Source organism: Hypanus sabinus, chromosome 10 (assembly GCF_030144855.1).
Source record: "Hypanus sabinus isolate sHypSab1 chromosome 10, sHypSab1.hap1, whole genome shotgun sequence".
NCBI lineage: Eukaryota > Metazoa > Chordata > Chondrichthyes > Myliobatiformes > Dasyatidae > Hypanus > Hypanus sabinus.
The window spans coordinates 68,795,859-68,815,764 of NC_082715.1; the positions used below are offsets into that span (position 1 = coordinate 68,795,859).

At 42.9% G+C, this 19,906-nt stretch overlaps 1 protein-coding gene and 1 long non-coding RNA gene across 11 annotated transcripts in view; one reads left to right on the forward strand and one right to left on the reverse strand.

Moving 5' to 3' along the window:
- The window catches only part of arhgef10 (Rho guanine nucleotide exchange factor (GEF) 10), a 216,685-nt gene that overhangs the window by 24,524 nt on the left and 172,255 nt on the right, over positions 1 to 19,906 (forward strand). For 8 of the 9 annotated variants that reach the window (XM_059982019.1, XM_059982025.1, XM_059982023.1 and 5 more), the window contains exon 2: positions 19,253 to 19,359. In XM_059982019.1, the coding sequence (XP_059838002.1) occupies positions 19,323 to 19,359 (37 nt within the window). In that variant the 5' untranslated portion in view covers positions 19,253 to 19,322. Of the gene's footprint in view, positions 1 to 8,125; positions 8,144 to 19,252; positions 19,360 to 19,906 lie in introns of those variants that run through there. The other variant, XM_059982021.1, reaches the window with a different exon arrangement.
- On the reverse strand, positions 5,129 to 19,232 carry LOC132400737 (uncharacterized). 2 transcript variants are annotated; one of them, XR_009514350.1, is made up of 3 exons: positions 19,073 to 19,232; positions 17,392 to 17,486; positions 5,129 to 6,473 (listed from the first exon to the last, which is right to left on the reverse strand). It is a non-coding gene; the product is annotated as an uncharacterized LOC132400737 (long non-coding RNA). The 2 variants fall into 2 exon arrangements; XR_009514351.1 differs by lacking the exon at positions 5,129 to 6,473 and adding an exon at positions 11,079 to 15,104.

Genomic DNA, 19,906 nt, shown 5'->3' on the forward strand with positions numbered 1-19,906 from the left:
AATCTTTTGGTTGTTCAGCCTCTCCTTTTGTTGCCGCTTGTTCTCTGCAGCACAGCAGAGGTCGATATCATGTAGCACAGTTCCCATGTGAACACATTTCCTCCAGGTGAATCTATTGAGTGCAATGTCTTCTCAATCTTGAGATGTAATGTTGAATTCCTTCAGGCTGATTGTGATGTTATCTATGAAACATTTCCTTTGAGTAGTATGAAATTGTAAATTGGCCAATTATCCTCACAGGCACAGAGATACATTCAAAAACTTGCCTTGCATGCCATTCATACAGATCAATTCATTACAACAGTGCATTCAGGTAGTATAAGATCAAACAATAACAGAATGCAGAATAGAAGTGCAGACAATAAGGTGCAAAGGCCACAGATTGTGAGGTCAGGCATTCATCTGATCGAAACTGTCCGTGAGCTTGATGATAATGTGTTTTCAGGTTTTCATATCATGTGCCAGACGGGAGAGGGGAGAACAGAGAATGTCCAGGGTCCTTGATTAAGGGGTGGCGCAGTCGTGCAGTGCTCAGCACATTGCTTTACAGTGCGAGCTGTAAGGTCAGAGTTCAATTTCCACTGTTGTGAAAGGAGTTTGTATGTTCCACCTATGACCATATGGGTTTGCTCTGGATGTTCCCGTTTCCACACACATTCCAAAGACATACAGATTAATAAATTAATTAGCCACATGGGTAGAATTGGGCAGCATGGCCCCAGGGTGAGAAGGGTGCTCACTGTGCTGTATCTCCAGATCTCTGAAATCTCTAAATCTCAGTTTAAAGTCCAAAGTTTTATGTGCTGGGTTTATTTTGTAGTCTAATAAACATAGGTACAGCAGACCCTTAGTCCCGCGGAGTCCAGGTCTGGTAGTGTGAGGATCTCACAATTTGTATGTCCTGGGCATTTACATGTGAGCTGAATTCCTAGGATTTAAGCCAGAGTCTGGGTGGGAGATTGGACAGTGACTGAATGATTCTGAGGCTAGAAGATCTCAGGGTCAGGGTTTGGGAGATCGGGCAGTGACTGAGTGTTCCCGGGGCTGAGAGTTAGAAACATAGGAAGCCTACAGCATAATTCAGGCCCTTTGGCCCACAACGCTGTGCCGAGCAGGTACTTACTTTGCAAATTACCCGGGGTTACCCATTGCCCTCTATTTTCCTAAGCTCCATGTATCTATCCAAGAGCCTCTTTAAAAAAAACACTATTGTATCCACCTCCACCACAGTTGCCGGCAGCCCATTCCACGCACTCAGCACTCTCTGCGTAAAAAAACTTACCCCTGACATCCCCTCAGTACCTATTTCCAAGCACCTTAAAACTGTGCCCTCTTGTGCTAGCCATTTCAGCCCTGGGAAAAAGCCTCTGATAATCCATTCAATCAATAATGATACATAATTGGCTGATTAGGTTTTTGCCTTAATGAGCAGGTGTACAGGTGGAGCCAATAAATTCGCCATTGAGTGTATGCAGTTCTTTGCAAGATCCCCTGTGGTAGCCTAACAAGCAAAAGAAAATGTCCAAGGGATCGAAAGCAAGGCTAGGGAAATTGATGTGAAGTTTCCACAGTGCCTGGCTGGGAAATCTGTGGTGCTGTTATGAACACCTGCTGAATTTATGTCATGTTCCTTGCTGTTTGTAAAGCATGTGCATTAGTTATTTACTGGTATGATGGAAATGTGGTTTGCAAATGTACTTGTGGTTGAAAGTGAGAAATAATGCTGTTATCTGGAGGAGCAGTGGGCAGAGAGGTGACAGGTGGAACTCAGTAGTGAGGAAGTTCTCTTGCACATTGTAAAGCAAACCTAAGATACTTAGTGTAGATACAGATTCAGATTTATTTATCACATGTACATTGAAACCTACAATGAAATGTGTTGTTTACATTAACAACCAACACAATCTGAGGATGTTCTGGGTGTAATTAACCTGAAGTGTCAGCACACATGCCCACAGAGTTCAGCAGAACATCACAAGCAACAGCAACAACAGTTCCTTCTCCACCCTTCCACCGATCCTCCCCCTCACACACACAGACAAGCCTTCAACTCCAGAACAGCCCTGGACTCTCAGGCACACAAGCATGAAGCCTACATCCTTCACTGCCTGGCCCAGAATTGCAGACTACAAAGCCATCCCTGCGAAATTAATGAAGAAACGGGCAAGGCCGATCCACGATATCAATGGACATCACAGCTCGGCGTCATCTTAACCAGAACACAGCAGAAGTCTAGAGGGATCTTGAGGGTGCCCATGATACTGTGAAAGTAGCGTGGCACATAATTAAACAGGTAGTAGGTCCTTGATCAGTGATTGCACTGTACGGACATGGAAGGTATATTTGAACCTTGTGTTCTGGTTCAGCCAGATCTTGACTAGGCTGTTCACCACAGAGTGAGGAGGGTATAGTTGCTGTGGGGAAGGTGGAGTGGAGATTTGCATGATTATTGTCAGGGCTAGAGTGTCTTAGCTGAGGTAAGATAGACCAGAGCTGTGATACTTTGGGAAGGCGGAGGATGTAGGGAGATGGGTATGTTGTGGACACTTGGCTATAAGTTTTGTCCTTGGTTGTTTGACGGAGGAGCAACCTTGTGTCATCCTGAGCTGTTGAAATTCCATTCCATAGAAATTGGGAGAAATGAATTTGGAAGTAGGTTACAGTGTGTTCCCATTACATCTGGTGCTTATAGCTCCCGTCACCCAAGCTGGATTACTGCTCTGCTCACCTCTGGATATTGTGGTTCTGTAGGACACAATGATCTGTGATTCTGCTGGAAGAAGGTATTGTTTAGTACTGGGCCACAGGTACGCTTCCAGTAAAACACATTACAATGTCTGGGTATGGAATGTTCTCTGTAGTGGGGGAGTCTAGGACCAGAGGGCACAGTTTCAGAAAAGAGGTACAGTCCTTTAGAATTGAAATGAGGAGGAGTTTCTTTTGCCAAGTGATGGTGAATTTGTGGTATTCATTGCCACAGATGGCGATAGAGGCCAAGTCTTTGGGTATATTTAAAATGGAAGATGATAGGTTCTTGATTAGAAAAGATATCAAAGGATATGGGGAGAAGGCAGGAGAATTGGGTTGTGAGGGATAATAATTCAGCAATGATGGAATGGCTGAGGAGACGATGGGCTGAATGGCCTAAATCTGCTCCTATGTCTTGTGGCATGAACATTGATTTCTCTAACTTCTGGTAATTTCTCCCCCTCCCCCCTCTCTTTTTCCATTCTCTATTCTGGTTCCCGTCTCATACTTTCTCTACTCCATACCTGCTCTGTGTCTTGCTCTGGTATTTCTTCTCCTTCCTCTTCTACCATAGTCCTCTCTCTGCTCCCATCAGATTCCTTTATCTCTTCCATCCATTCCTCCGTATCCCACCTACTTACCTTCCTCCTTGTCTGGTCTTGCCTATCACCTTGTAGCTGGTACTCCTTCCCCTCTCTCCACCTACTTATTTTGACCTCTTCACCCTTTCCAGTCCTGATGAAGGGTCTCAGCCCAAAACATCAGCAGTTAATTTCCCTTGCTTATATACTGCCTCCAGCACTGTGTGTGTGTTGCCCTGGATTTCCAGCATCTGCAGAATCTGTCTTTTATATTCTCTTTATCTTTGCTGTTTGAGAGTTCTTCTCCGCATTTGCTTTTTGTCTTGAATGCATTTGTTTTGAAATTGCTTGGTGGATGCAACTTGCTTTCTGCAACCGTAGAAGGTGTCAGTTTAGTTCGGTTTCTTCCTTCCTGCCCCCACCCTTCCTGTTTTCTTATACCTTATTAGACTATCGAATGCTCAAGTAGTCATTCATGCCCTGATAGTGTTGTTCTCTGACCACTTCTAGAACAGCACTGCACAGACTCTTCTCTGGAACTCTCTGTCCAGTAGATGTTTCTAAGCTGGAAAGAGAACAATATTCAGAAGATCGAGGAACTGACAGGGGGAACTGATGCAGAAGAGGGTGAAGCTGATCTAGATTGAATGGTGAGGCAGGCTTGAGGGCCGTGGCCTACTCCTGTTTTCTAATGTTCTTGTTCATAAATTAATGTATTGAGTACAGGAGTTGGGATGTCACGTTGAAATTGTATAAGAAGTTGTTGAGACATAATTTGGAGTATTATGTGCAGTTTTGGTCACGTACATTCAGGAAGAATGTCAATAAGATTGAAAGGGTGCAGAGAAAATTTACAAGAATGTTACCAGGTCTTGAGGACCTGAGGTATAGGGAAAGGTTGAATTTGGGTTTTATTCCCTGGAGTTTAGGAGAATGAGGGGAGATTTGATAGAGGTATACAAAATTATGAGGGGTATAAATAGGGTAAGTGCAAGCAGGCTTTTTCCACTGAGGGTGGGTGAGACTAGAACTAGAGGTCATGGGTTAAGGGTGAAAGGTGAAATGTTTAAGGGGAGCATGAAGGGGAACTTCCTCACTCAGAGTGTGGTGAGATTGTGGAATAAGCTGCCTGCAGAAGTGGTAGATGCAGGTTCATTTTCAACATTTAAGAGAAATTTGGATAAGTGTATGAATGAGAACGATATGGAGATCTATAGTCAGGGTGTAAATCATTGGACTAGGCAGATTAACAGCCTGTTCCTGTGCTGTAGTGTCTTATGACTCCCTGACTCGTGAACCTGTGTGGGAATCTGGTTAACAATGAAACTATTTGACTAAACTCCACCTAGTCATTTTCTAGGATGGGCGGAGTTTACTCAAATATCAAACTGTATCTTTTTTATCGGGTTGAACTATCTAATACCAGAGGGCATGCATTTAAGAAGCGAGGGTGAGTGTTAAAGGAGATGTGCACAATGATTTTTTTATATATACAGAGGGTGGTGGATGTCTAGAATACACTGCTGTGAGTGGTGATGAAAGCAGATATGAAAGAGGCATTGAAGGGTCTCTTAGACAGACACATGGATATGTAGAGAATGGAGGGATATAGACCATGTGCAGGCTCCTCTGTAAGCTTCTCCTTGATCTTACCCAGACCTTCTGATCTTCTCATGCCATTTTCCCAGGGTGGCATTCCGCAGATGCCTGTCTGAATCCCACTCCCTCTCCAGACCCTCACCATATCACACTTCTGTGCTGTCAGAAGGAAACTGGGTAGATCTCTCAGTACTTATTACTTATTCTGTTCTGAAGTGAGCTACTGTAACTAGGAAGCTTGTTAATAAAATGTGGCTGAATTCTCCTCTGGAAAATCAGAGAATGATTGGCAAATTGTGACAGACAGTAACATTGTCCTATGACTGGATGATCAGAGCCACATGTAGAGGAGATAGAATGGCATTATTCTGTAATGGATGTCATGGATAAATTGGAAGAGGACAACTCAGAGCTTAGTCTTCTGGCAGTGGCCGCTACCTTTGGGGAAAGGAAGAATGAAAACATAGAATGGAATGACTTACTTTCCACAATGTGCTCCAGTTTTGGACAGTGATTTTTCTTCTGTTGCTTAGTGCATTTAATATAAAACAAAGAATAGTACAGCACACTACAGGCCCTTCAGTCCATAATGTTGTGCTGAACTTTTAACTTACTCTAAGATCAATCAAACTCTTCCCTCCTACATAGCCTTCCATTTTTTTGTCATCCATGGGCCTACCTAAAGGTCTTCTAAATGTCCCTAATGTATCTGCCTGTACCATCACCCCTGCTAGGCTATAGCACGCACCACCACTCTGTGTGAAGAACTTAACTCTGATATCACCCCCCGCCCCATACTTCCCTCCAATCACCTCAAAATTGTGCTCCCCTTGGATTAATTAGTTCCACCCTGGAAAAAAGTCTCTGGCAGTCCACTCAATCTATGCCTCTGGTCATCTTGTACATCTCTATCAAGTCACCTCTCACCCATCTTCACTCCAAAGACAAAAGCCCTGGCTCACTCAATCTAGCCTCATAAGACATGCTCTCTAGTCCAGGCAGCATCCTGACAAAGTGTCTGCAGTTTTTGTTTTATTTCCTCTTTTCACAGTGATGACCCCATACCTTACAGAAGTGTGTACCCTGTGGGGAAAGCTGCCCACTTGTTATGTGCCCTAAAATGATTTTCTTATAAAGTTGTTGGAAATGCAGGTCACCAAAAGAAAACTGTGAAAAAAAATGAAAAAGGGATTGAGAACAAAAAAGTTAACATCCATTCTCTCTGATGTTGATACGTACAGGTGGGATTTTAGGCATTGAGATGTAGTCTTTGGTTGGAAATCATTCCAACTTTCTGGCAGTTTGGGAAGTTAATTTAAGATTGTTTAATGTCATTTCCAGCGTTCCCTGATGGGAATGGGACAAAGAGATCATGAGCAAAGTGGGTGGGATCCTTCACGATGTTCTTCCAAATTGACCAAGCTAGGACCATGACGAATATCTCTGAGCAGCTATGGTGTTCCAGCGCCTTCTCATTCGACAACACTCTCACTGAGCACTCACACACTTGGAACCGCTGCTGTAATTTAATCTCCGGGCTCTGAGCTAGAAAAGAACGCAAACGCAAGAAATTAGTTTGACATTTTTCCTTCAAAATTTTTCAAGTCTACGAGAGTTTCTGTGTCTGGAAAGAACAAAGAACTAATTAAACTAATGATGCCTAATGAAACTAATCCTTTCTGTCTGCACGTGGCTCATATCCCTCCATTCTCTGTATATTCATGTGCCTGTCGAAGAGCCTCTTCAATGTCTCTTACATATCAGCCTCCATTGGCAGTGTATTCCAGCACTCACCGCTCTCTGTACATAAAGAAAGATTGTCCTGCACACACACTTCGAATTCTCCCCCTCTCATCTTGTTCTCTGGTATTAGATATATTTTGACCCCAGGAGAAAGGATCTAGCAATATGTCTATCTACACTTCACAAAATCTTAAAAACTTCTATCAGGTCTTCCCTTAATCTCCACCACACCAGAGAAAATTATGCAAGTTTGTATAACCTCTTGTTTATAGTACATGCTCTCTATCCAGGCAATATCCTGGTAAACCTCTTCTGCACCCTTCCCAAAGCAGCGTCAACCTTCTTATTATAGATTAAGAGAAGTACACTGCCCATACCAGACAGTGATGCAGCCAGTCAGGATGCTCTCAATTGTGCCCCTGTAGGAAGTTCTTAGAATATGAGGGCCCACACCAAACTTCTTCAACTGGTTGAGGTGAAAGAGACGCTGTTGTGTATGTAAAGACACGTGAGATCCTCAGTGATGTGTATGCCGAGGAACTTAAAGCTGTTCACCCGCTCAACTCCAGATCCACTGATGTCAATAGGGGTTGGTCTGTCTCCATTCCTCCTGTAGTCTACAAACAGCTCCTTTGTTTTTGCGACATTGAGGGAGAGGTTGTGTTCTTGACACTACTGTGTCGGGATGATGACTTCTTCTCTGTAGGCTTATTGTTATTTGAAATTAGGCAAATCAGTGTAGTGTCATCAGCAAATTTAATTAGCAGATTGGAGTTGTGGGTGGCAGCACAGTCAGGGTATACAGAGAGTAAAGGAGGGGGCTTAGTACACATCCCTGAGGGGCACCTGTGTTGAGGGTCAGAGGGGCAAAGGTGAGGGAGCCCACTCTTACCACCTGCCAACAACCTGACAGTAAGTCCAGGATCCAGCTACACAAGGCAGGGTGGAGATCGAGGTCTCTGAGCTTCTTGTCGAGCCTGAAGGGAATTATGGTGTTGAATGCTGAACTGCAGTCCAAGAATAGCATTCTCACATCAGCAATATTGGAGAATATTGCAGGAATGTGTTACTGATTGATGGATAATTTCATTGTTTGGTTTATAAAATATATCTTGCATGCTTTCGTTGTTATCAGATGAAAAGTTTCTCTTTGTTAAAGTTAATCCTTTGTTCAAGTACATTGTTCCATTCTGTATCTAATGTGGATGCAAAAATTAATATTACAGTATGCTATAAAATTGTAATGGGACGATAAGATACAGCTTTTTGAATTGGAATTTATTCTTCTGGGACATAATTTCCTTCTGTGTCCTTACAGAGGGCACCCCGAGCTATAACAGCATCGCACTGGCCGCTGCATTACCATAGCACCTCAATGGCACACAGATGATTGAAAAAACCCGAAGACAATGTAGGAGGAAAGAGTTAAAAGTCCAGCACAACATTGTGCACCAAAGAGTCTGCATTTTGCTGTAACGTTCTCTTTTCTATGTAATTTGAGAAATCTTGATAGAGCTCGGTGTAATTTGGTGCTGGTATTTTGAAGAAAAAGTCTCCAGATGTCCTCAAACAAAAAATACAGAGGGATCCTGATCAGTTGGGTAAGTGGGCAGAGGAATGGCAGATAGAGTTTAATTCAGGTAAGAGTGAGGTATTGCATTTTGGAAAATCAAATCAAGTTAGGACTTTCACAGTGAACAGTAGGACCCTGGTGAGCGTTGTAGTATAGCGGGACATGGGAGGTCCAGTACATGGTTCCCTGTCACAGGTAGGCAGAATAGTTAAGAGGACTTTTGGCATGCTGACCTTCATCAGTCAGGGCATCAAGTTTCGAAATGAGAATGTTTCATTGCAGCTGTATAATTGTTGCTACAACGACATTGTTGAAGCCACACTTAGAGTATTGTGCTCAACTTTGGTCACCTTGCTCCAGGAACAATGTTATTAAACTGGAAAGAATGGGGAAAAGGTTTATGAGGATGTTACCTGAACTCAACAGACTGAATTATAGGGAGAGTTTGGACAGGCTAGATCGTTATTCCTTAAAGCAGAGAAAACTGAGGAGTGACCTTGTGGAAGCTTATAAAGTCATGTGGGGTATAGATAGGGTGGACTCACACAGTCTTTTTCCCCAGGGTTGAGGAATTAAGAACTAAAGAGCATATATTTAAGATGAGAGGGGAGAGATTTATAGTAGGAACCTAAGGGGCAACTTGTTTATTCAGAGTAAACACAAAGTACACTGCAGATGCTGTGGTCAAATCAAGATGTACAAAAAAGCTGATGAACTCAGCAGGTCAGGCAGCAAACCTCAAAGTCAAAGTCAGGTATATTCAGTTTAAAAGTTGTGCTCTTACTTTTGGTTCCACAATCCTTACATGTGGGATGAATCCCAATAAAATGCACTTGTACGCTCAGTGGCCACTTTATTAGGTACACCAATACACCTCATTGATGCAAATACCTAATCAGCCAATCACGTGGCAGCAAGTCAATACCTGCAGACATGGTCAAGAGATTCAGTTGTTGTTCAGACCAAACACAGAAAAGGGAAGAAATGTGACCTATGTGACATTGTCTATTGGTGCCAGATGGGGTGGTTTGTGTATCTCAATAAAAATGATGATCTCCTCAGAGTTTATAGAGAGTGGTGCGAGAAACAAAAAGCATGTAGTAAGCAGCAGCTTACTACATGAAAACACCTCGTTAATGAGAGAGGTCAGAGGAAATTGGCAAGACTGGTTCAAGCTGACAGGAGTGCAACTGTAACTCAGATAAACATGTGTTATGTCAATGGTGTGCTGAACAGCATTTCTGAATGCATAACTTGCCAAACCTTGAAGTCAATAGGCTACAGAGGTAGAAACAACAAACATACTCCTAGAGGCCAATGTATTAGGTACAGGAGGTACTGAATAAAGTGTCCTCTGAGTGAATACTTGTATCAGTACTAGTCTTCTTCCCTGTCAGTGCCTCACTGAGGGAGAGTTAACATTAGCACCATTCTCCTGCATTCGCTTTAAAGCTCTGCCTGGCCCCCCCCCCCACCAGATTTCTGAATACTCGTGAACAGTACATCATCATTTCTACCTTGCACTTGCTTGTATTTTGTAACGTATAGTAATTTATTTGTATTGCAGTGTACTGCCACCAAAAAAGTGACACATTTCATGATACAAACCCGATTCTGACTCTGTGATGGTTCCATAGATGTGCTGAGCAGGTCCCCACCTATTACAGATAATCCCTTTGTCTTTTCTGCCTCTTTCTCAACTTCTGTGCAACCTAAACCTTGTTTTCTCACCATCTGTACACAGGGGATCTGGAGGAGCTCAGCCCATCAGGCTGCATCTGGGGAGGGAAATGGACAGTTGATGTTTTGTGTTAAGACCCTTCATCACAACTGGTGCATTGAGTCTGCTCTGCAGATAGAGGAGGGGTTACTAGTACAGAGAGATGGAACAAGAACTAGCAGATGCTAGTTGTCCATCTGCCACCACAAATTCTGCTCAACCCATTGAGTTTCTCCAGCAGATTATTTGCCAGAGGGATAGGAACGATGTAACCTGGGGAGGAAATTTTCAGTGAAGAAGTGGTGGCAACTGATCAAGCTGTTGAATAGAATGCCTTGAACATCCGAAGCAGGTCATGTTTTGACAAGGTCTGGCAGACAGTGTTCTGTGCATGAGCGGTTCAATTGACCGCGGGTGGTAAACATCAGAGCAGCGAGCCGATAGCTCTTCCCTGCCATGTTGCGGGGCCTTGGTGATGGTCAATGCAATCAGTTTTGACAGACCTGGTTTGTAAAATTTAATCTTGTGAACAGAGGCTGTCATCTTCAATAAATGAAATTTTGCAACTAACAGCTGAAAAGAAAAATCCAACAGCAATAACTTGTTACCTCTCTCCTCAGAGAGAGATTTTTTTGCTTTACTTTTGCAATCTCTCCAATGTATGCCCCCATTTGTTTCTTTTGGAGTGTGGGAGACGGGGGTGACCATCATCAAGGACCCTGACCATACGTTGAATTATGCCTTTTTTGTTTCGGATCCTTTGACCAGGGGATTTGTCCACCCTGCGTCCAGATGTCAAGTCCTGGAGGAATTTTCTTAGTTTCTATGAGATCTGCTCTCATTCTTTACAATCTAGAGGAAATGGTCCTAAAATACTTGATGTCTAATCAGAATGCAAGCCCACCAGTCCCATGATACTTCTCTCTGCTCTATATATGGAAAGTTTATCTTTATAACATAAGATTAAAACTGCACAAGAACTGACTGCCAGACTAGGTAACAGCTTTTTCCCTCAGGCTACGAAATGAATAATGAATACACTGCCTCTTCAAGGTCTCAAGTTCAAGTTTAATTGCCATTCAACCATACATGAATACCTATGAACACAGCCAAATGAAACAGCGTTACTCCAGGACCAAGGTACAAAACACAGTACTAATAGTCACACACAGCATATATAAGATAACAGAAAAAAAGTCACATACTTAAAAAAAACATACGGTCAGCCCTCCTTATCCGTGGATTCAACCAACCGCAGATCAGGAAACCCCAGAAGTTCTGTCTCCAGCACTCGTTGTTTGTGCATGTACAGACTATTTTTTCTTGTCATTATTCCCTAAACAGTACAGTATACCAACTATTTACATAGCATTTACATTGTATTAGGTATTATAAGTAATCTAGAGATGATTTAAAAGTACAGGCAGTCCCCGGGTTATGAAAGAGCTCCGTTCCTGAGTCCATCTTTAAAACAGATTTGAAGTTGGAACAGGTACATCCGGTATTATTTAGCGTCAGTTAGTCAAACGTTTGTCTTAGTATATAGTATATATTTTACCTTTCTATGCATATAAAACACTTAAGAAACGTATGTATTTCAATAATTAAACCACTGCATTGCTTAGTAATAATTGTAGCTTTCATCGGGGCAGGGCCTTTCACATGCTCCGTTAAAATTGTTCTGATTGTTGACCGACTGTAGTCTAATGCTTTTCCAATGACTGATGGTGTTTCACCTCTTTCTGATTGCTTTATTACTTTCACTTTATTTTTAATCGTGATCGTGATTAATTTTGTGAACAGAAACACTGCGGATTCAGAGCTGTGCTGGGTCCTAAAGACCACCGCACTGAGACAGGTTAAATAAGGGACTTGAGCATCTGCGTTTTTGGGTATCCGCGGGGGGTCCCAGAACCAATCCCCCGCGGATAAGGAGGGCCGACTGTAATCCAAGTCCCTGATTTAATGAATGTTGCAGCAGTCAGCAGTCGAACACAATACGGCTTGTCTTCTGCCATGTGAACTCTGGATGGCAGCACTGACACCAGCTTCAATGCCACACCATGTCACCTCCGGTGGAGTGCACAGTTCTGATGCCTCTCCTGGGTGGCTGTAAGCAGGCAACACCACGGCTTGAGGCCTAGCACTCACTACAGCTGAGACCATACAGCTTCCCCATATCCTACCGCTGGCAACCGCAAATAAACTAGTAAATCGGACTTGTGGCATTCCACATTACCGATGTCCAGCAGGGTTATTCGATGGCAAGAAAAGCAACAAAGACTTGCTGTTAGACTGCACACTGCTTTTAAGGACCAACACCCCTGATGCCTCTGACACAGGGAGCAGCACAAATTGCACTAAGTCCAGCTCCTTCAGTTTCTCCACTGATGGAGTAGACCTGGAGTACTTTGAGTTTTTAATGTCCAGCAGGGACTTGTAATTATAAAAACTGTGTTTTAAAAAACAAAGGCAATAACATCTTTGGTTGGTTCCATGGAAGACACTGTGTCCAAGTGTGCTGCCACCTTACTGTACAGCGAGCTGCTTATTGTACTGTTTACTTGTGCTGTGCATTACACGTACTTCGAATCAAAGCATTGTTGTGGATCCTACCACCCATCCCACCATCTCTTTGACCCACTACCGTCAGGGAAGAGGTGCTACAGCACCAGGACCAGGGCTGCCAGAATGGGTAACAACTTCTTCCCTCAAGCTGTGAGACTAACTAAGGAAAACCCTGCCACCACCGAGGTCTTGTCACTCGGACAGGCAACTGATTACTGCTCACCTGTGCTGCACACTATATGCATTTTTAATTATATTTTATTGAATTATTTATGGTAATACTTAGGTTTGTGTGCTGTGAATGATGTATGTTTTGTGGGTGCACCGTGTTCCAGAGGAAAACTGATTTATTTGGCTGTATGCATGTACAGTCAACTGACAATGAACCTGAACGTGAACATGATGTAGTGTCACCAGGGCCCAATGTGGTCACAGTAAGTCTGTATTAACATAATCCTGTATTCACATCCTTCCTTAAAAGTAAGGCTGACTACCATTTCTAATCACCATATTGTACCTCTGTGTGTTTCAGTATTTTGAATCCAAGCACAACAGGGTACCTCGAAACATCAACATTACCCAGTCTCCCTTCACTTAATGAGTTCTCTGCTTTCCTTAGCCACTTGAAGTTTCTTTATGTCCTTCTCCTTACTCCTAATCCCAACATGGAAGTATAGGTGAGGGTTAAAGTTAGTAAGTTTTGGCCAGGCTCTGTTGGTGCCGGAAGATGGCGACACTTATGGGCCGCCCCCAGCGCATCCTTGGACAGTTATTGATGCAATTGCCACATTTCACTGTATGTTTTGATGTACATGTGACAAATAGTCTTTATCTTTTCTGCGAACTAGATTAGATGAAGGTTTAAAATAGAACAGGAAAGCCTACAGTTTTTACTTAAAAAAGGAGTATAGCATGACTGTAATCTGAAATAGAGGCTGCACATGGCAAATATTTTCAAAATTATTGTTTTCTCTCATTCCTCAAAAAAAAAGCCGAACATTTGTTTGAATTATACCATTGTTGGTGAGCAGTTGTGATTTATCACATTGTAGCAGCACACTATTGCTTCAAGTGTGTTAGTGGCAGAAAGTAATCAACAGTGACCGAGGCTGGACTAACACACAAGCTGCTAGAACAGAGGTCGGCAACCCGCGGCTCCAGAGCCGCATGTGGCTCTTTGATCTCTGTGATGCGGCTCCCCGTGGTTTGTTAGTTTTTGAAATGTAATTCGAAATTTGAAGATTATGGTGATCTTGTACAATCTAAAAACTTTGTGGAGACCTCATTTCCTGGCACATCCAAACCGGCTCACAATTAGCCACCGTTCCGGCTAAGGGAGATAGCCTACGGGGGTTTGTGAGTACGTGTCTTTTGGAGCATCCGCGCCCACGGGGGGGCGGGTTGAGGGAGGCTTTAAAGCAAGGCTGTTTAGTTCGAATAAAGCTACCTTTGACTGCAGTGTCTTTATTTTAGCGCTGCGTGTAGCACACCGCTACAATGTGTTTTTTATCGCTATTAATATACATCACCACTGCCAATGCCTGACACCCGCCAGTGCGTGCTTTCTTTCAATTCTTCGATCCAAGGTAGGCTAACTATGGAGTAACCTTCAACCCAACGTCTTTTTTTCGGAGTTCAAAATGTTTTTGTTGCATGCAGAAATGTAATTTCGTTTTCTCTGCAGGAGTTCATCAATTTCATAAATGCAACACATTATAGTTTGTTTATACATAGCATAAAGGCAAAAAAAACGTTGTATGCAGTGTTATTTCATTTTAAATATCAAACAGGTTTTGTGGCTCCCAGTGTTTTCTGTGGGAAATGGGTCCATATTGGCTTTCAGTGGTAAACGTTGCCAACCCCTGTGCTAGAAGAACTCAGAGGGTCAAAGGGCATCCGTGGAGGGATGGGGGGGGGAGGAATTGTCAACATTTTTGATCAAAATGACAGTGATTCCTTTCTCCCCACGGATCAACCTGCTGAGCTTTTCCAGCAAATCATAAAACACAAAGAGATTCTGGAAATCTGTAGCGACACCCACAAAATGCTGGAGGAACTTAGCAGGTCAGGCAGCATCTTTGAAGAGGAATAAATAATTGATGTTTTGGGTTGAGGCCCTTCATCAGGACTTAATCAGAATCAGATTATTTGTCGGTCCAAGGTTCCAGCTTCTGCAGTCTATGGAGCCTTTAAGGCCTGACTGTCTGGCTTGATGTGGTTGTGAGCACTTCAATGGAATGTGATACCTGTGGTCCAAGGGACTTGGAGAACTTGGTAAATTGATTTATTACTGTCATACGCACTGAGGTTCAGCAAAAAACCCCAGAACATTAGCAGATGATGTGTTGTCCTGTTGGTGTTGAGCCTCTTGTTTGATGTGATAGTGCAGAAATTAATTGTCAAAAGCTCAGTCTGTAGCTTGTTTGTTCCTGCAAGGCCATCTGACCTGTTCCAATGCAGCACAGAGCTATCCTGTCAGATGCAGGGTTCACTCTCACTCTTGTTGTTTTCAGCTTCTCAAGTACTTGAAAATTCTTTTTGTTAAGTTTTGATTCCAGGGCAACAACCATATCTGTATCCAAGAAGAGCAGGGTGAGTTGCCTTAATGACTATCACCGAGTGGCACTTACATCTATGGTGATGAAATGCTTTTAGAGGTTGGTTATGACTAGAATTAACTCCTGCCTCAGCAAGGATCTGGACCCACTGAAATTTGCCTATCTCCACAATTGGTCTATGGCGGATGTGATCTTATTGACTCTTTACCCAGCCTGGAATCACTTGGACAATATAAATACCTTTGGTATTTATTGACTACAACTCAGCATTTAACACAATCATTCCTATAGGAATGATTTCCATCTTGCTGGCAATCAGCACTGGCACACCACAAGACTATGTGGCTAAGCACAGCACAAATGCCATGTATAAATTTGCTGATGATACAATCATTGTTGGCAGAAATTCTTGTGGTGACAAGAGGGCATATAAGAGCAAGATACATTAGCTAGTTGAGTGGTGTCACAGTAACAGCCTTGCACTCAATGTCAGTAAGACCAAAGAATTGAATGTGGACTTAAGAAAGGGTAAGACGAGCAATTTTAAGTTCCTAGGTGTCAATATATCTGTGGATCTAACCTGGACTGAATGCAACTACAAAGAAAGCACAACAGCAGCTATAATTCATTAGGAGTTTGGGGAAATTTGGTATGTCTCAAAAACACTCAAATTTCTACAGATGTACCGTGGAGTGCATATTAACTGGCTGCATCACCATCTGGTATTGGGGGGTGGGGGCGGCTTCTGCACAGGATCAAAGTATGATGCAGGGTTAAACAAAGTAAACTGGGTCAGCTCCATCATGAGCACTAGCCTTCATAGTATCCAGAAACAATGCCTCAAAAAGATGGTGTCTATCATTAAGTACCCCCATCACCCAGATTACGTATAGTTCTCATTGCTACCACAGGAAGGAGGTACGGAAGTGTGAAGGCCCTCACTCAACAATTCAGAAACAGCGTCTTCACCTCTGCCATTCAAAGTCAACAAATTTCAAGGCTTATGCCAGTAATATATCTGATTCCGATTTTGTGCTGTCTTCTTGGGCAACTGTGGTTAAAAATGGAACTCTCCTTGACCGATGTGGAACATTGTTTGTGGACGGAGTGTGCTCTATTGGAATTTAAATATAATATTTTGCATAGATTTAGAACAGAGATGCAGAGGAGAGTGATTCTGTGGAATTAATTGCCACAGATGACTGTGGAGGCCAAGTCATTGGGTATATTTAAAGTGGAGGTTGATAGGATCTTGGTTAGTCAGGGCATCAAAAGTTATGGGGAGAAAGCAGGGGAATGATGTTGAGAGGGAAAGTAAATCACCCATGTTGGAATGGTAGAGTAGGCTCAAAGGGCTGAATGACCTCATTTTCCTCCTCTTGGTGTCCTGTAGAAAATGCAACCTAGCAGTGTTAGAGTTTAATCAGAAATCTGTGGAACAAATGTTGCTTTCAATGAGCTTGTGAATGTTCCGGTTGGAATGCATTATCTCTACAGAGTGGCTGGCCCAGAAAAAGAGGGCATTTACATTTTTTAAATATTTCATTATTTCTGCATAGCCCTTTTTTTTTGCAGATGGTGAAATAATTGCATTTGAGTTGTGATGTTACGTGGGGAAAGACTACAGCCAGTTAGCGTGACAGAGACTCCAGCAGATTGCATTGATTTAGTGAGCGCCAGGCTGGGTTTGAGCAGTGAACACAGGGCTAAACCTACTTGTCGCTAGATGTAGAACAGCACTGGCAGTCAGTCTTATTTGGGCGTCCCAGTAAAGGATGCTCCACACTGCAGTTCTGCCCCTGTAATTCAGTGGAGTGTCCTTGTCTCCTGATGTGAGATTGAACCTTCTGATCTCATGTCACAACCTTACAGAAAAACATTCTTATGATTGGTGGTTAGGATAATTATTCTGGTAATTATTTCACAGGGGAAAGTGTCCCTGGCTAGTTACATTCTGGGCGCTGTAGGGAACAGCAACTGCTGATGAAGGTGTTAACGACTGTGTCTTGCATTGCCACTGAGACCAAGACCCTAGTACCACCAAGACAGTGGAGTGGTCAGCCTCCTTCCCATGCCACCAGTGATGCTGTCATATTTAACCAGGATCAGGTTGATTATCTCTGGCTTCTATGATGTGAAGTTTATTTTTTTTTTGCAGTAGCTGGTCAGTGCGAAGAAATAAAATTATTACAAATAAATAGTGCAAAAAAGGATTAATGAGGTGCTGTTCATGGGTGTTCAGGAACTATTGCAAAATTTGATTACGGAGGGGAAGAAGCGAGTCATTCATGCTACTGTTACCTTCCACCTGCTGCCATTCTCCTGCCCCGTGAACATGTCCATTGGGTCAGAGACTCACAGGGAATGGTGGGGAAATGTGGTCCACCCTTCGCCCACTAGAAGCAGACAGAGGAAGATATAAAAACATGTGATTACATAAGGTATGGTTAGTAAGTTTGCAGATGACACTAAAATAGGTGGTGTCATTAAAAGTGGAAAAAGGTGGTCACAAATTACGGGGGGATTTTGATCAGCAGGGTAAGTGCGTGGAGATAACTGCAAATGGCTTTCAGTTCAGTTAAGTGTGATATGTCAAACCAGGTCAGGACTTTCGCAATGAATGGTAGGGTGTTAGTGAATGTTGTAGAACGGAGGGGCCAGTACGTGGTTCAGTAAGTAGTAAAGGGATGTAAAGGAGGTGTTCAGCACTGGCCTTCACCAGTTAGGCCGTTGAGTAGAAGTGTTGGAAACTCTGGTACTAGAGTGTACAAGATGTTTGTGAGGCTGTAGTTGGAGTACTGTGCACAGTTTTGGTCATGCTGTTATATGAAAAGTGTGTTTAGCCTGAAAAAGTGCAGAAAATATTTACGAGGACCTTGTTAGGAATCAAGGGAGTGAGTTATAGAGAGATGTTGGACAGGCCAGGACTTTATACCTTGAAGCATAGGAGACTGAGGAGTGACCTTATAGAGATGTATAGATTTGTGAGTGACATAGAGAGAGTAGGGAGAGTGAATGTTATACTCTTTTTCCCTGGGTTGGGGAATCAAGACTCAGAGGACAGAGAAAACAACCAATGTTTGTTCAACCTATTCTTTTATCTTGCACTCTCCTATCCAGGCAGCATCCTGATGAGCCTCTTCTGCACCCTTTAAAAGCCTCTACACTGTTCTGTATCCAACATTTCAGTAATATTTGAGTAATCGTGTGTGTGTGCATGTGTGTATGTTACAAAACGTAACACACACCTTTCCACACACCTTGTGTGGCATAAAGTGGTGCAATTTTACTAGGGCATGAGCTGCTAGAAAAGGAACCACATGTAGCCAGTGGGAACATCGGTAGATGATCCTGATTCTAGCTTGGCTAATGGTCAGATAATATTCTTTTAAAGCCTTGGGCAATCCTGAAGTAAAGCAAAGCAAGCTATCCAGCTGATCTGAGGGTGGAGAAGACTAAGCAAATGGCTGTGGACGAAGTGAATTCCTGGATGTTGAAGGTTCTCCTGAACTGCTTAGGAAGGATGTTGAACTTTGGTTGGTTTGCGTTTCGCCGTCAGGATTATGACTCAAACCATGTTGCGAAGTTTTGTTAATCGAGTCGTAACTTGTGAATCACCAAGTAGCCATGTGGGTAAAGCTCACCATTACAACTTTAGTAGTGCTCATTGTACACAGAAATGTAGGAGCAGAGACCACTCAGACCCTCCGTCCTCTGCCATCATTCAGCATGACCCAGGCCTCAACACCTCCTCTGTACCAGTTCACCTTCAAGATCACCCCCAGAGCTTTGAAAACTGTATGTCTTCCAATGATCTGACCTCCTCCACCCTCTGGGGTGAGAGTTCCAGAGATTTATAACCCTCTGCAAAAAGCAAATACTATGCCCTTCCGTTTAAATCATCTGCCACTTATAATATAACTAGGTACCTTGTTAAGCACTCTCCTGCCAGTGGAAACTACCCTGCCATGCTCTCTCTTACCTCAATCAAGTCACCCCTCGTCCTTCTCAGCTCCACAGAAAACCATCCTGTTCAGCCTCTCTCAAACCTGGCGTGCAACTCAAGATGAAACTGGAGGTTAAGTGTGTTCAGAAGTGTTAAACTGTGTGATTTTAAGCCAAGATCATCACATTCCACAGTGACAGCTTTCTCTCTCTGCAGGGTAATGAATGCTCTCGGGGCATGTGTTTCACACTCGGATGAAAAGGTGCCTGGGTGAGGTCCAAGCAGAATGGATCTGGATGAATTTCCACCACCACCACCTGAAGGTAAAACTTGACAATTCCTTATCTTAGTCTGTGCGTACGACATGACAAGCAATTTGTGGTTGTTATTCATGCTACGATTGGGTGGTGAGCTGCACAATAGATCATGCTGTTGCCTAGACGAAGGGGTTGAATGCTCACATATTTCAAGAATGCACAAGTCTTAGGCGTTTCCTGCAATTTTTAAATAGCATAACAGATTATTCATCTGTTTTGTTCAAGCTAAATTAATTCCTTTATAGCAAGGTAATTCTGTGTAGAGGTTAATCAATCTGCTGAAATGCGTCTACCCTACGGTGGTAGAAAATAGCGTGATTTGGATCATGATTCAAAGGTATTGGCTCCTGATCTGGAAATGTAACTCAGTTATCCCAACACTAACACTAACTCCTACACATCAGAGTCAGAATCACTGACAAATATGGTGAAATTTGCTGTTGTGTGGCAGCAGTACAGTGCAATACATTAAAAAAATTACTGTATGTTCAACAAGAGTATGCACTCAGTGGTCACTTCATTAGGTAGAGGAGTGAATTCTGTTGTGGCCTTC